The sequence below is a fragment of the Bison bison genome, unplaced genomic scaffold, assembly GCF_000754665.1.
Source record: "Bison bison bison isolate TAMUID 2011002044 unplaced genomic scaffold, Bison_UMD1.0 scf7180017864108, whole genome shotgun sequence".
In the NCBI taxonomy this organism is placed as follows: Eukaryota; Metazoa; Chordata; class Mammalia; order Artiodactyla; family Bovidae; genus Bison; species Bison bison.
In genome coordinates this window covers 5,602,076-5,614,805 of record NW_011494680.1, presented here as the reverse complement: position 1 = coordinate 5,614,805, position 12,730 = coordinate 5,602,076, and the positions used below count along the sequence as shown (strand labels likewise).

General features: G+C 40.7%; 1 protein-coding gene across 1 annotated transcript in view; it reads left to right on the top strand.

The window, feature by feature from the left end:
• The window catches only part of SPIDR (scaffolding protein involved in DNA repair), a 281,100-nt gene that overhangs the window by 42,966 nt on the left and 225,404 nt on the right, over window positions 1–12,730 (top strand). Inside the window, exon 5 of the mRNA XM_010838934.1 lies at window positions 2,236–2,396. Coding sequence (XP_010837236.1) covers window positions 2,236–2,396 — 161 coding nt within the window. The remainder of the gene's footprint in view (window positions 1–2,235; window positions 2,397–12,730) is intronic.

Below are 12,730 nucleotides of genomic sequence, written 5' to 3'. Positions count from 1 at the left end.
AGATCCATCAGAGAATCACTGTCAATGGCAGCTGTAGCCTTGTGGAGTGAACTTCTTAAATCATACGGCCTGAAGGTTGAAATTATTCCTCGATCCATGGGCTGCAGAGTGGATGTTGTGTTATCAAGCATGAAAACAACATTCATTCTGTTGTACATCTTCATCAGAACTCTTGGCTGACTAGGGACATTGTCAGTGAATATTAGTATTTTGAGGGGAATCTTTCTGAGGAGCAGGTCTCAGCAGTCGGCTCACAGTGCTCAGCAAACTGCCTGATAACAGATGTGCTGTCACACGGACTCTGTTGTGCTGTCACTGGAGCACAGGCAGAGTAGACTTAGCTTTGATGCTTAAGCACCCTAGGATTTTCAGAACGGTGGGGAACACTGGCTCAACCTCAGCCCACCAGCTACATTAGCCCCTAACGAGGCGGTCAGCCTGTCCTTTGTAGCTTTGCAGCCAAGCACTGATTTCTGCTCATCTATGAAAGATCAAATTGCAAACATCTGTTGGATCATCAAAAAAGCAAGAAAGTTCCAGAAAAACATCTACTTCTGTTTTATTGACTATGCCAAAGCCTTTGACTGTGTGGATCACAACAAACTGTGGAAAATTCTTCAAGAGATGGGAATACCACACCACCTGACCTGCCTCCTGAGAAACCTATATGCAGGTCAGGAAGCAACAGTTAGAACTGGACATGGAAAAACAGACTAGTTCCAAATTGGGAAAGGAGTATCTCAAGGCTGTATATTGTCACCCTGCTTATTTAACTTCTATGCAGAGTACATCGTGTGAAATGCTGGACTGGATGATTCCAGCTTGTGCTGGAATCAAGATTGCAGGGAGAAAGATCAATAACCTCAGATATGCAGATGACACCACCCTTATGGCAGAAAGTGAAGAACTAAAGAGTCTCTTGATGAAAGTGAAAAAGGAGAGTGAAAAAGTTGGCTTAAAGCTCAACATTCAGAAAACTAAGATCATGGCATCTGGTCCCATCACTTCATGGGAAATAGATGGGGAAACAGTGGAAACAGTGACAGACTATTTTTTTGGGCTCCAAAATCACTGCAGATGGTGACTGCAGTCATGAAATTCAAAGACACTTGCTCCTTGGAAGAAAAGTTATGACCAACCTAGACAGCATATTAAAAAGCAGAGACAGTACTTTGCCAACAAAGGTCCGTCTCTAGTCAAGCCTATGGTTTTTCCAGTGGTCATGTATGGATGTGAGAGTTGGACTATAATGAAAGCTGAGCGCCAACGAATTGATGCTTTTGAACTGTAGTGTTAGAGAAGAGTCTTGAGAGTCCCTTGGAGTGTAAGGAGATCCAACCAGTCCATCCTAAAGGAAATCAGTCCTGAATATTCATTGGAAGGACTAATGCTGAAGCTGAAACTTCAATACTTTGGCCACCTGATGCAGAGCTGACTCAGTTGAAAAGACCCTGATGCTGGGAAAGATTGAAGGCAGGAGGAAAAGGGGACTACAGAGGATGAGGTGGCTGGATGGCATCACCGACTCAATGGACATAAGTTTGAGTAAACTCCAGGAGCTGGTGATGGACAGGGAAGCCTGGTATGCTGCAGTCCAAGGGGTCACAGAGTCTGACATGACTGAGCATCTGAACTGAACTGATGAAAATCCTAGGTGGCCTCTTTTCCAGTAGCAGGCTGTTTCACCTGATTTGCTAATCTGTTGTTTAGTGTAACCACCATCATGAATTCTCTTTGCCTAATCACTGGATGACTGGGTGAGGCTTTTACATCTGCACTCACTGTTTCACTTTGCACTTTTCTGTCACGGAAGTGACTTCTTTCCTTAAGCCTTGCAAACCAGTCTCTGCCAGCTTTAAACTTTTCTTCTGTAGCTTCCGCACCTGTCTCAGTCTTCACAGAACTGAGGAGAGTTAGGGCCTTGCTCTGGGTTAGGCTTTGGTGTCAGGGAATGTTGTTTCTGGTTTGATCTTCTATCGAGATACTAAAACTCTCTCCATATCAACAGTAATGCTGAAGAAACTCCAGACGAACAGAAAAGCAGCTAATAGAAGTTGAGAATTGAGGTGGCAGTCAGAGGTGGGAGATATGGGATGCTTGTAGATAAAAGTAGAAATATACTTTCTTCTGCCTTTTAATATATTTTTAAATTGTTGAACAACATGGGTCTTTTAAAAATCCTGAGGACACACAGATTTAATACAATTTAAGAATATTTTAAAATTGTATTTTTAGATGACCTGCAGGTTATTGACTGGGAGATTGACAGTGAGAGGGAAGATGCTTGTGAATGTGATGAATTTGAAGAGCGTGAAAGTGTGGAGATATCTGACTGTGCTTCCGGCGCAAGCAGTCGTTCTTTGACACCAGCAGAGACGCCACCTGAGCTTCCTAAGGTGAGGACGAACTGTTTCCAACTTTCCATTCTGTTCATGGCATGTCTTAGTCACAGCCTTTGGTGTTTTGTTTGCAACTCCTCTAAATAGTATGCTGGTAATGTGCTTTTAAACATGGATAAATACTGAGTTCTCTTCTCACCTGCTCTCCCCTCTGGTACACATGGGTCTTTCCCAGGATCCTTCTGTTCCATCCAGACAGGTGTCTCGTGGTCTAGTCAGATTAGATTCAGCAATGTGCAATTCTGAATAATAATATTCATAGCAATACAACTACTAATTGTGATTTTCCTTTACAGCTTTCATTTTTTTATGGAGTTAATTATTTGGGTTTATGCTGCTTTGTTTTACTTATGAATAAAACTCTTAAGTTTTCACTGTTCAGTTCTCTCATTAAGATTTTCAGACATAGCAGGCATTCTATTAAGTTTTTAGAAAATTAAAAAAATATTTTATTGAAGTATAGTTGATTTTCAATGTTGTGTTAATTTCTACTCTACAGCAAAGTGATTCAATTTTATATATATGTATGTGTGTATATATGTATTCTTTTTTCATATTCTTTTCCATTATGGTTTATCGCAGGATATTGAATATAGTTCCCTGTGCTATACAGTAGGACATTGTTGTTTATCCATTCTAAATATACTAGTTTACATCTGCTAATCCCAAACTCCCAATCCATCCCTCCCCTGTCCCCCTCCCCTGGGCAGCCACAGGACTGTTGTCTGTGTCTGTGAGTCTGTTTATGTTTGGTATATTTGTTCATATGTGTCATTTCAGATTCCACAAAGAAGTGGTACCATATGATATTTGCTTCTGTCTGACTTACTTTACGTAGTATGATTAGGTCTGTCTACGTTCCTGCAAATGGCATTACTTCATTTTTTATGACTAAGTAATATTCCATTGTGATTATATACTGCTGCTGCTGCTGCTGCTGCTGCTGCTAAGTCGCTTTAGTCGTGTCCGACTCTGTGCGACCCCAGAGATGGCAGCCCACCAGGCTGAGTGGCAAGGTTCACAAAGCAGAGAGGACTCTCAGGTGACATCAGAGAGGCTAGGAGTTTGTGAGAAATAGTTCTCCACAAAAACAAAACTAATCAAATGCTGAATGAATAAATAATGAATGAATGAATAAATATTCAGCATTTGATTAGTTTTGTTTTTGTGGAGAACTATTTCTCACAAACTCCTAGCCTCTCTGATGTCACCTGAGAGTCCTCTCTGCTTTGTGAACCTTGCCACTCTTATGTTGCTCTTCACCCTCTTTCGGGGAATTCCCTTCACCTTGTTCCTGCTTGGAGTAACTTTATCCTGGATTCTGTGTCTTTTTCTTTCTTGGTTTTTACTCTCATTTTGATTGAGCACTTCTTCCAATAGCTTCCAAGGAAGGATTTATGGAAGATAATTTTGTGGAATTTGTCATGTCAGAAAATGCAGTCATTACACTTTGACCTGGGGTTGAAACTTTATATAGAATTTTGGTTGGAAATCATTTTTCTTGAGAATTTTGAAGGCACTGCTTCCTTTTCTTTTAGTTCCAGAGTTGCTATCAAGAAACCAGCAGTTATTCTTACTCTTGATGTTTTGAGATTTCTCTTCCCTGTTTTAAACTGTTTTGGTTGTGATGTGCTTAGATGTAGTTTTCTGTTTGGAGTTTACCAAGTTTTTGGATCTGTGGTTGGTCTGGGATCCCCAAGTTCCCTTCTAGGTTCGGTGATTTGCCAGGAAGACATGCAGAACTTAGCATACAAAAGCAAAATCATCACTCTTCCAAGAGTCTTTCTCAGTGGAGTCACACAGGGTATGCTTTATTGCTCCAGCAGTGAGTTTTGACAACATATGTGCACTTGTGTCTACCAGTGGGGCTCCCTCATCAGTGACTCTGAGCCCAGGATTTTTACTGAGGGGTGCTGTCTGCCTAGCATTGCCAGAATTTCAGATTTCAGGAAGAAAAACGGGTATTCAACATAAGCCGCATTGTTGGCACAGTTGAGGCACAGGGAGCCACTGTTATCATTTAGGGCATGGTGGGCTCATCCTGACATCATTTAGGGCATGGTGGGCCCATCCTGACATCCAGGTTAGTTCCCAGAGGTTGGCAAGGACCAGCCTTGCAAACAAGGAGCTCGCGGGACACCTGTCTCAGGTCTGCTGAGTTAACTCTCTTCCTCACAAGTGGGCACAAAGCTTTCATCAAATTTGAAGAGTTTTTTGCCTTTATTCAGCACTTTTTTTTTCCTTTCTGATTTCCCTTTTCCTTCTCTTCTGTGACTGTAATTATCTGTGTATTAATTAGGTTGCTTGATTTTATGTCATGGTTTATTGATGTTGTGCCCATTTTTTCTCGCATTTCATTTTGAGCGGTTTTTATTGTTATATCAAGTTTAATCTTTTTTCCTGTCATTCTAATCTGCTGTTTGCCACCTCTAAAAGTTTGATATGAGTCATTTTACATTGTCCATGTCTCTCCTTAACACAATCATACATTTATCTGTATTTTCAGCATAAATAGTCTATTTATAATAGCTGTTTTAATGGCTTTTTCTGTAAATCTATCATCTGTGTCATTTCTATGTCTCTTTCTATTGATTGATACTTCTTTTCATTTGAAGTTGTATTTTTCTCCTTCTTTACCTGCCTGGAAATTTTTGAGTGTATATCAAATATTTTGAATTTTATATTGTTGGGTACTAGATTTTTAAAAAATTTCTTTGAATACTCTGAGGCTTTGCTCTGTGGTACAGTTACTGGAAACAGTTTCATCCTTTTTAATGTTGCTTCATGGTTTTTTCTCTGCGTCTGGAGGAGTACTCAGTCTTAGGTCTTAGTGCTGAAGCAGGACCTTCCTGAGTGTTCTCTGTAATGCCCTGAATTACGGTTTTCCACCGGGTTAGCAGGAACAGCCAGTTTCCTGACCCTGTATGAACTCTAGGCGCTGGTCTTCTCTGCTCCCAAGGGACTCTTTCCCTGATGTAGAGTTTCTTTATGTGCACATGCTGATCAGTACTCTGCCGAATACTTGAGGGGGATGTTTGGGTTTCTCTGTGCAGCTCTGGCTTTTCTGGTGCTCTGGCCTATGAACTCGAGCTCCTTCTGTCTCCATGGACTCTCGGCCCTGTCCCTTCAACTCAGGGAGCCACGTAGTCTCCACCTCAGTTCCCCCTCCTCACTGTGTAGTTTGGAAATTCTTTCCGGAAAGTAAGCTGGGTCAATTGTAGGGCTCAGTTCTTTGTTTCCCATCTTTCAGGAGTTAGTATTCTTCTTGCCTGATGTCCCATGTCTTGAAAGCCATTGTTTCAAGTATTTTGTCTCATTTCTTTCCTTTTGGTTATTTCAAGCAAGAGGATAAATCCATTTCCTATTATACCATCATGGCCATATTCTGGATTCTTTCCAGGCAACCTGGAACATGAAAAGATGTTCCTAATTGTTACTCATTAGCTGATTAAAACCATAATAAGATATTACTATATACCCATTAGGATAGCTATTACCCATAAATGGGAAAATAAATGTTGAGGATGTGGAGAAATTGGAACCCCTGGGTACGATTGGTGGGAATTTCAAATGATGCAGCCACTCTGGAAGGCAGTTTGTTGGTTTCTCAAAAGTTAAAGTAGAATTACCATATGACCTAGTGATTTTGCCTCTGGACATAGACCCCAAAGATTTGACAGCAGGGTCTCAACAGAAATTGTACCTTAATGTTCATAGTGGCACTATTCACAGTGTCCTAATGGTGGAAGCAACCCAAATATCTATCATCAGGTGAAGGAATAAACAAAATGTGTGGGTATGTGTATTGTCTGGGCTTCCCTGGTAAAGAATCCGACTGCCAGTGGAAGTAGACGCGGGTAGATCCCTGGGTCAGGAAGATTCCCTGGAAAAGGAAATGGCAACCCATTCCTCAGTTTTACCCGGGAAATCCCATGGACAGAGGAGTCTGGTGGGCTAAGTCCATGGGGTTGCAAATGGACACGACTTCGTGAGTGAACAACAACAAATGTATATTGTGTACTAAAAAAAATATTCACAACCTAAAAGATGAGAGTTATGTTTTATTTGGTGGGAATTTTTAGGACTTCAGGCCTGGAAGGCAGCATCACAAGTAACCCCGAGATAAACTGCTGTAATGAGCTGAGTGGGGAGGGGTAGTCAGAATATATAGGCGTTATGCAACAAAGGGTAGGTAGTCTGAACATCAAAAGGTTATTGTTAATTAAAGAAAACCTGGTATCTCAAGGAATTCAGTGCTTTTCTGTGTTTGGGAAGATACCAGAGTCTGAATTCCCTTAAATCATTCCTTAGATACACATCTTAACTGTCTAGGGCCAGTATCCTGTGTTTTCTCATCCCGAGTTTCCTCAGGGCTCAGTGTGGGGGGTGACTGCAGTCTGATGGCTGCTAGACAGCAGGTACTTCCTTCCTGCGTTCCCTCAGGGCTCACCAGCTCATCTTCTGTGGTGGCTGCAATCGGTAATGACTGTGCCAGCCCTTGTTTACTGATGTGGCAGGAAATATACCATTTCTCAATGTGTGTGTACGTATATGTGTGTTTTTGTATATAGATATAGATATGTGTGTGTGTGTGTGTGTGTGTGTGTGTGTGTGTTACGGAATTAAACTTGGGTCTGCCTGCTCTGGTGTAGTAAAGCCAGTCTGTTGACACTGGGTTGTGGTGAGGGCAAGTGCAGCCTTTGTTGCATGGCACTCCCACTGTTTGGGGCTGAGCGTGGAGGCATGAGTTTGGGTCCCAGGGACCCAAACTCCGCCATGGCTTTCAGGGCAAAACTTTTAGTGACAGGGCTGCAGGGTGACTGATCAGTTGTGGACATTTTTCTGCTTGGCTGGAGCTGAAGTAGTCAGGAGTCACCATCATCCCACTTCTGGCAACATCCAGCCTGTGGCTTGTGTGCTTGTGGTCAGCGTGCAGCTAATTTATTCCACCTGGTGAGGTTTCAGTGTCAGCAGAACGACTCAAGGACAGTGCTCAGGATAATACCTCTGTCCCCTGCGGAAGAACTGAAGGTCCTTGACTGTGTTCAGTAGCTGAACTGTTACTGTTTTATGTTGCTTGACAGCTTTCCTTTGTTCCTCCATTTTCTTACTTCTCTAATTAAATTTATTCTTTGGAACTTGGGAAGGTCCTAGCAGGTGAAGCTTTTCTACAAACGAGAGGCAGGATCCTATTCTGTTTCATACACAGTGGTTATTATTCAGCATTCAAAAGGATTGAAATTCCGATACGTGGTACAAGGTGGATGAAACTTGATAACATTATGCTGTGTAAATTTTTTTCTTGGCTTTTTTGGGGGGAAATACTCTTGTTAATTACAGTTATATTTATCACTTGAAAGTTGTGTAAATAACCACGTCTGTTAGAACTGTAATGGTGCGTGGTGGAGATGCAGTTGGCTGACTGGGGTTTACTAACTCAGCTAATTGAGAAACTCGTGCACACAGGTCTTGTAGTGCTTGCAATTCAAATTCACACCTTGTTAAAATTACAAATTACAGTACAACACAGACTTTTCAGGCTAGCTCTTGAAGACGTGGGCTTCTGTGGTGGCTCAGATGGTAAAGCATCTGCCTGCAATCCAGGAGACCCAGGTTCAATCCCTGGGTCAGGAAGATCCCCTGGAGAAGGAAATGGCAACCCACTCCAGTACTCTTGCCTGGAAAATTCCATGGACTGAGGAGCCTGGTAGGCTACAGTCCATGGGGTCGCAAAGAGTCGGACACGACTGAGCAATTTCACTTTTCACTTGAATAAGTATAGTTTATGAGAAGTGTGTGTCTATGGGTGGTAGAATTATTGGAGAAGTTTATTTCCTTCTTTCCTATATATATATATATATTTCATAATAATAATAATAAAAGACAGAAAAGTCATTGGCTTTTCCCTCAAGGAAGAGGAAGAATCAGATCATGTATATTGACCATCTACTGGGCCTTATATTGTACTAATTGCTTTATGTATTAGTCTGTTTGAGTTGCTGTAACAAAAATATTATAGACTAAGTGGCTTATAAAACAGAAATTCTGACAGTTTTGGAGGCTGAAGTTCTGCTATCTAGGAGCCAGCAGATATGGCGTCTGTTGAGGGCTTGCTTCCTGGTTCTTAGATAGCTGTCGTCTCATGTGTCCTCAGTGATGGAGGGGGTTAGGGGGTCTCCCTGGGACCTTCCAGGAAGGGCATTAATCCCATTCATGAGGGCCACACAGCATGGCTTCACTCCCAGGTGCCATCACACTGGGGATTAGGTTTCAGCATGGAGTTTGTAGCAGTACATTTTTCATTTGAGCCTTAGAACAAGCTTGTGAAGTCAATGGTGTTATGCCCTATTTTCAGACAGGAAAGTGTATTATTAAAGGTATGTGACTGTGACCAGGTTATTTCTATAATCATCAAGGCCGCTCTGAAACCTTGCAACAAAAGTATTGGGTGGTGGTTGAATGCCTCAGGATCCACGTCGATTGCTTTCTTATATCAGAAGCAGCTTGCACACGCACGTGAGAACTTTGAAAGTTATGGTGATAGAAAAGGGAAGTCCGTGGCTCGCTCTTTATCTAAAAAATTCAGTATTTCTCTATGTAGTTTCTCATCAAGTGCACTTGTTTTTTTTTAGTAGTTATATATGTTAAAATATGACATATTACGTTGTTATTAAAAAGTGACTCAAAAAATGGATTGCTCCAAGCAGGCCCTGGGAGGCGTTCCTGTGATGGGGAAACTGTGGTCTGCCTAGTCATAGCCGTGTTCTCTGTGGCCTTAACTCCTGCCTTCTTTTCCTCCTTTCTCTTCCTGGTATAGGAACAAAGACTCAATTATTATCCTTATTATCTTCAAGCTGCTCATTGTTAAGTCTTTTTCTGACCCCTTTGCCATCCTGAATTCCATGTGGGTTTTCAACTGCCTGATGACATCTTTGTGTGGATGTCCTAAACATACCGCAAGTCTCAGAGTTCCAAGTCCTGTCCCTCTTCCTTCTAATCCAGGCTCATGTTCTCCATGTGTTTTGGTCCTAGTTCTTTTTTTTTTTTTGCACTGCCTTAATCTACTCATTATCAGGTCATGCAGATTTGGCCTCAAAATCACAGCATCCCTACCACTTCTTCCCTATATTGGGCCCCTTCCCCTGTTGTCTGTCTTGTTTCCTTGCTTCATAACTGATTTCTTAGCTTATGTATTTTTGTTAGATTCATCTTAATAAGCATTATCACCTCATCATTTACTTATTTATACTTTCAGTGGCTCCCCACACAGCCTGAGAATCAAGGTCCATGTAATTCGACCATTACAGTTTAGCCTCAGGTCCTTAAAATGACTGAGGCAGAATATATACTGTATAATTCTATTCATGTAAAATTCTAAAAAGTGCAAATGATTTTAGTGAGAGAGCAGGCCAGTGGTTTATTGGGAATGAGGGTGGAGATGGATGGATTACAGTGGGACAAAGAGCACAGTTCTGGGGCTGATTGGGAAGGTTTATCTTGATTGTGGTGATACTTTCATATGTCAGTGGAATTGATAAAACATTTTCTCAAGTATAAGAAGGATATAAGTCTGTGTGCTTATGAAATATTCAAAATAGTTTGTTAAATGACAAAAACATAGACTAATTGTGTAGAAAAATGGAAAGAATGTACATCTGTATGGACTGTCTCTGCATTGAGGAATCTCTGCGTTGAGGCAACTTTTTTCTATGCTATTTTGAATTTTGAACCATGTACGTGCATTACTTGTATTAAAAAAATTTTTAAAGGACACTTTACACTTCTATCCAGAATATAGTGAGAACTTCTGCAGAATAGTAAAGAAAAGATAAATAGCTCACAGCTGTGGTCCTGTCCATTTTGTTATAGTGCCAATAATAGTAATAGCAATGATACCATTAATAACAATACAGTAACTCTGAGTTATTGCTATATGCCACACACTTTGGTAAGTGCTGATCATGTTATGTAGATGTTGTTATTAGCCCCATTTTGCAGATTAGGGGATTGAGACATAGCTGGTAAATGCAGAATGAGGTTCTAACTAGTGTAGCATGATCCCCTGCAATGTAGCACAGTTATGCAACTTGGAGGAAAAGCATGATGAAAATCAAAAGATCATAGCTTCAGTTCATAATGTCACCTTTTAGGACCTGTGATTAATTGATTCTTGCTGTGACTTCCTATTCAGTATTGTTATCTGGGTTTTCCATTTATTTTATGTTCTTCCAAGAACCCTTCCTATAGAGGGCAGCAGAGATACAGCAGTGAGTTTTCTACTAACCTACATTTTTCAGGAAGCACGAAGAAAATTGGCTTTAAGTGAGCTTTGTTATGTAATTCTCTTGTACTTTATATAGTGATTCCTATGCAAATACAGGCTTGTAGCTTAATAAATATCAGATAACCTGAGTGAGAGTTGGAGTTTTGTTGAAGGTGCGCAACATAAGCTGGATGACAAACAAGATCTGAAAGTTGTAGTTTTAAAGAGAAAGCAAATGTGATTTTCAAATTTCAAATATGGATTCATTGTTACAAAACAGATGTTGTCTGTGTATTTTTAACAGTAAGAGCAGAACAAATGATTCAGTATCTCACAGAATATGGAATAGGGAAAAATTTAATAAAAGTAGACTAGCAAAATTTTATATTTCTTGAGAGGATATTTAGAAAGTAATCTGGCAGACTTTGAAAGTATTTCTAAGTTTAATGAGCATGTTTGTAATTCTTTGTTTATATTATATGAAAAATTGAAAGTAACACATGTAATTTAACATTTAATCATTTTAAATGATGAATCAGAATAAATTGATGTAACTAAATATGTACTAATTGTTAATGTCTGAGAACTCCCCAATTTATCCATGTAGATTTGACGGAATTTGATTATGATGATCAAAAGCACACATTTTAGAAATCCTCTCTAAAATGTAATTATGTTTATATAAAATGAAAATTTCATGCTTGTAAAAGGGAAAATATAGGGAGTGTTTAGCCATGATTTCGTTTGATTATATTTTGAAGATTTCAGTATAGAAACATTACATTTAAGAAACAAAGTCAAGGCTTTCCTGGTGGTCCAGTGGTTAAGAATCCACCTGCTGATGCACAGGATGCTGGTTCCATCCCTGGTCCTGGAAGATCCCACATGTCACAGGGCAACTAAGCCTGTGCTGCTGCTCCTACTGTGTGCTCTAAAGCCTGTGCTTTAGAGTCTGGGGGCTGCAGCTACTGAAACCCATGCACCTAGGCCTGTGCTCCACAGCAAGAGAAAGCACCGTGATACGCCCACGCACTGCAGGTAGGCAGCAGCTCGCACTCGCTGCAGTGGGAGAACCCTCACAAAGCAACAAAGACCAGCACAGCCAAAAACACATAACTAAACACAGGGCTTTTTAAAAGAGAGGCAGATTTGTACTCCAGTGTATTCTTATGTTAAAAAGGAGGACTCTTAGGAGTAGTACTGAGGAATAGGTACTTTTTGTTGTTGTTTTACATTAGTTTTGTGTGCATATATCTGTGAACACTATCTGTTCTTGATCTGATAGCACTATAGCATATTTTGGCTTTTATTCTCTTTAGGAAAGTGAGTATGTGCCAATATCATTTGTAGCATTTGTTTCAGAACTTAACATCCTTATTCTTCCACATCTCCCTTGTTAATTGGCTAAACCTTAGCTTATGACATATCAGGTCTGAGACTTTGTCATTTTTTGTTTCAGTGTAAATCTTCTCCTTTTTCACTGTCACCCTGTCATTTCTTATACCTTCAGTTTTGTTTTTCCTTCTGTTTCTTTTATTCCTAAATTCATCTGTTTTCTGGTATGAGAATGGTAGAATAGAAAAGAGTGTTGTAGGAATGATCATTGCTGCTGGTGCTGCTGCTAAGTCACTTCAGTCGTGTCCAACTCTGTCCAACCCCATAGACGGCAGCTCACCAGGCTCCCCATCCCTGGGATTCTCCAGGCAAGAACACTGGAGTGGGTTGCCATTTCCTTCTCCAAAGCATGAGAATGAAAAGTGAAAATGAAGTCGCTCAGTCATGTCTGACTCTTAGCGACCCCATGGACTGCAGCCCACCAGGCTCCTCCATCCATGGGATTTTCCAGGCAAGAGTACTGGAGTGGGGTGCCATTGTCTTCTCCGAGGAATTATCATTACATGTATATAAATTAAAAAGTCATAATATGAGTCATTACAGTGTGACTTTAGTCCTCTGCTACTGCTGCTAAGTCACTTCAGTCGTGTCTGACTCTGTGCGACCCCAGAGATGGCAGCCTACCAGGCTCTTCTGTCCCTGAGATTCTCCAGGCAAGAACACTGGAGTGGGT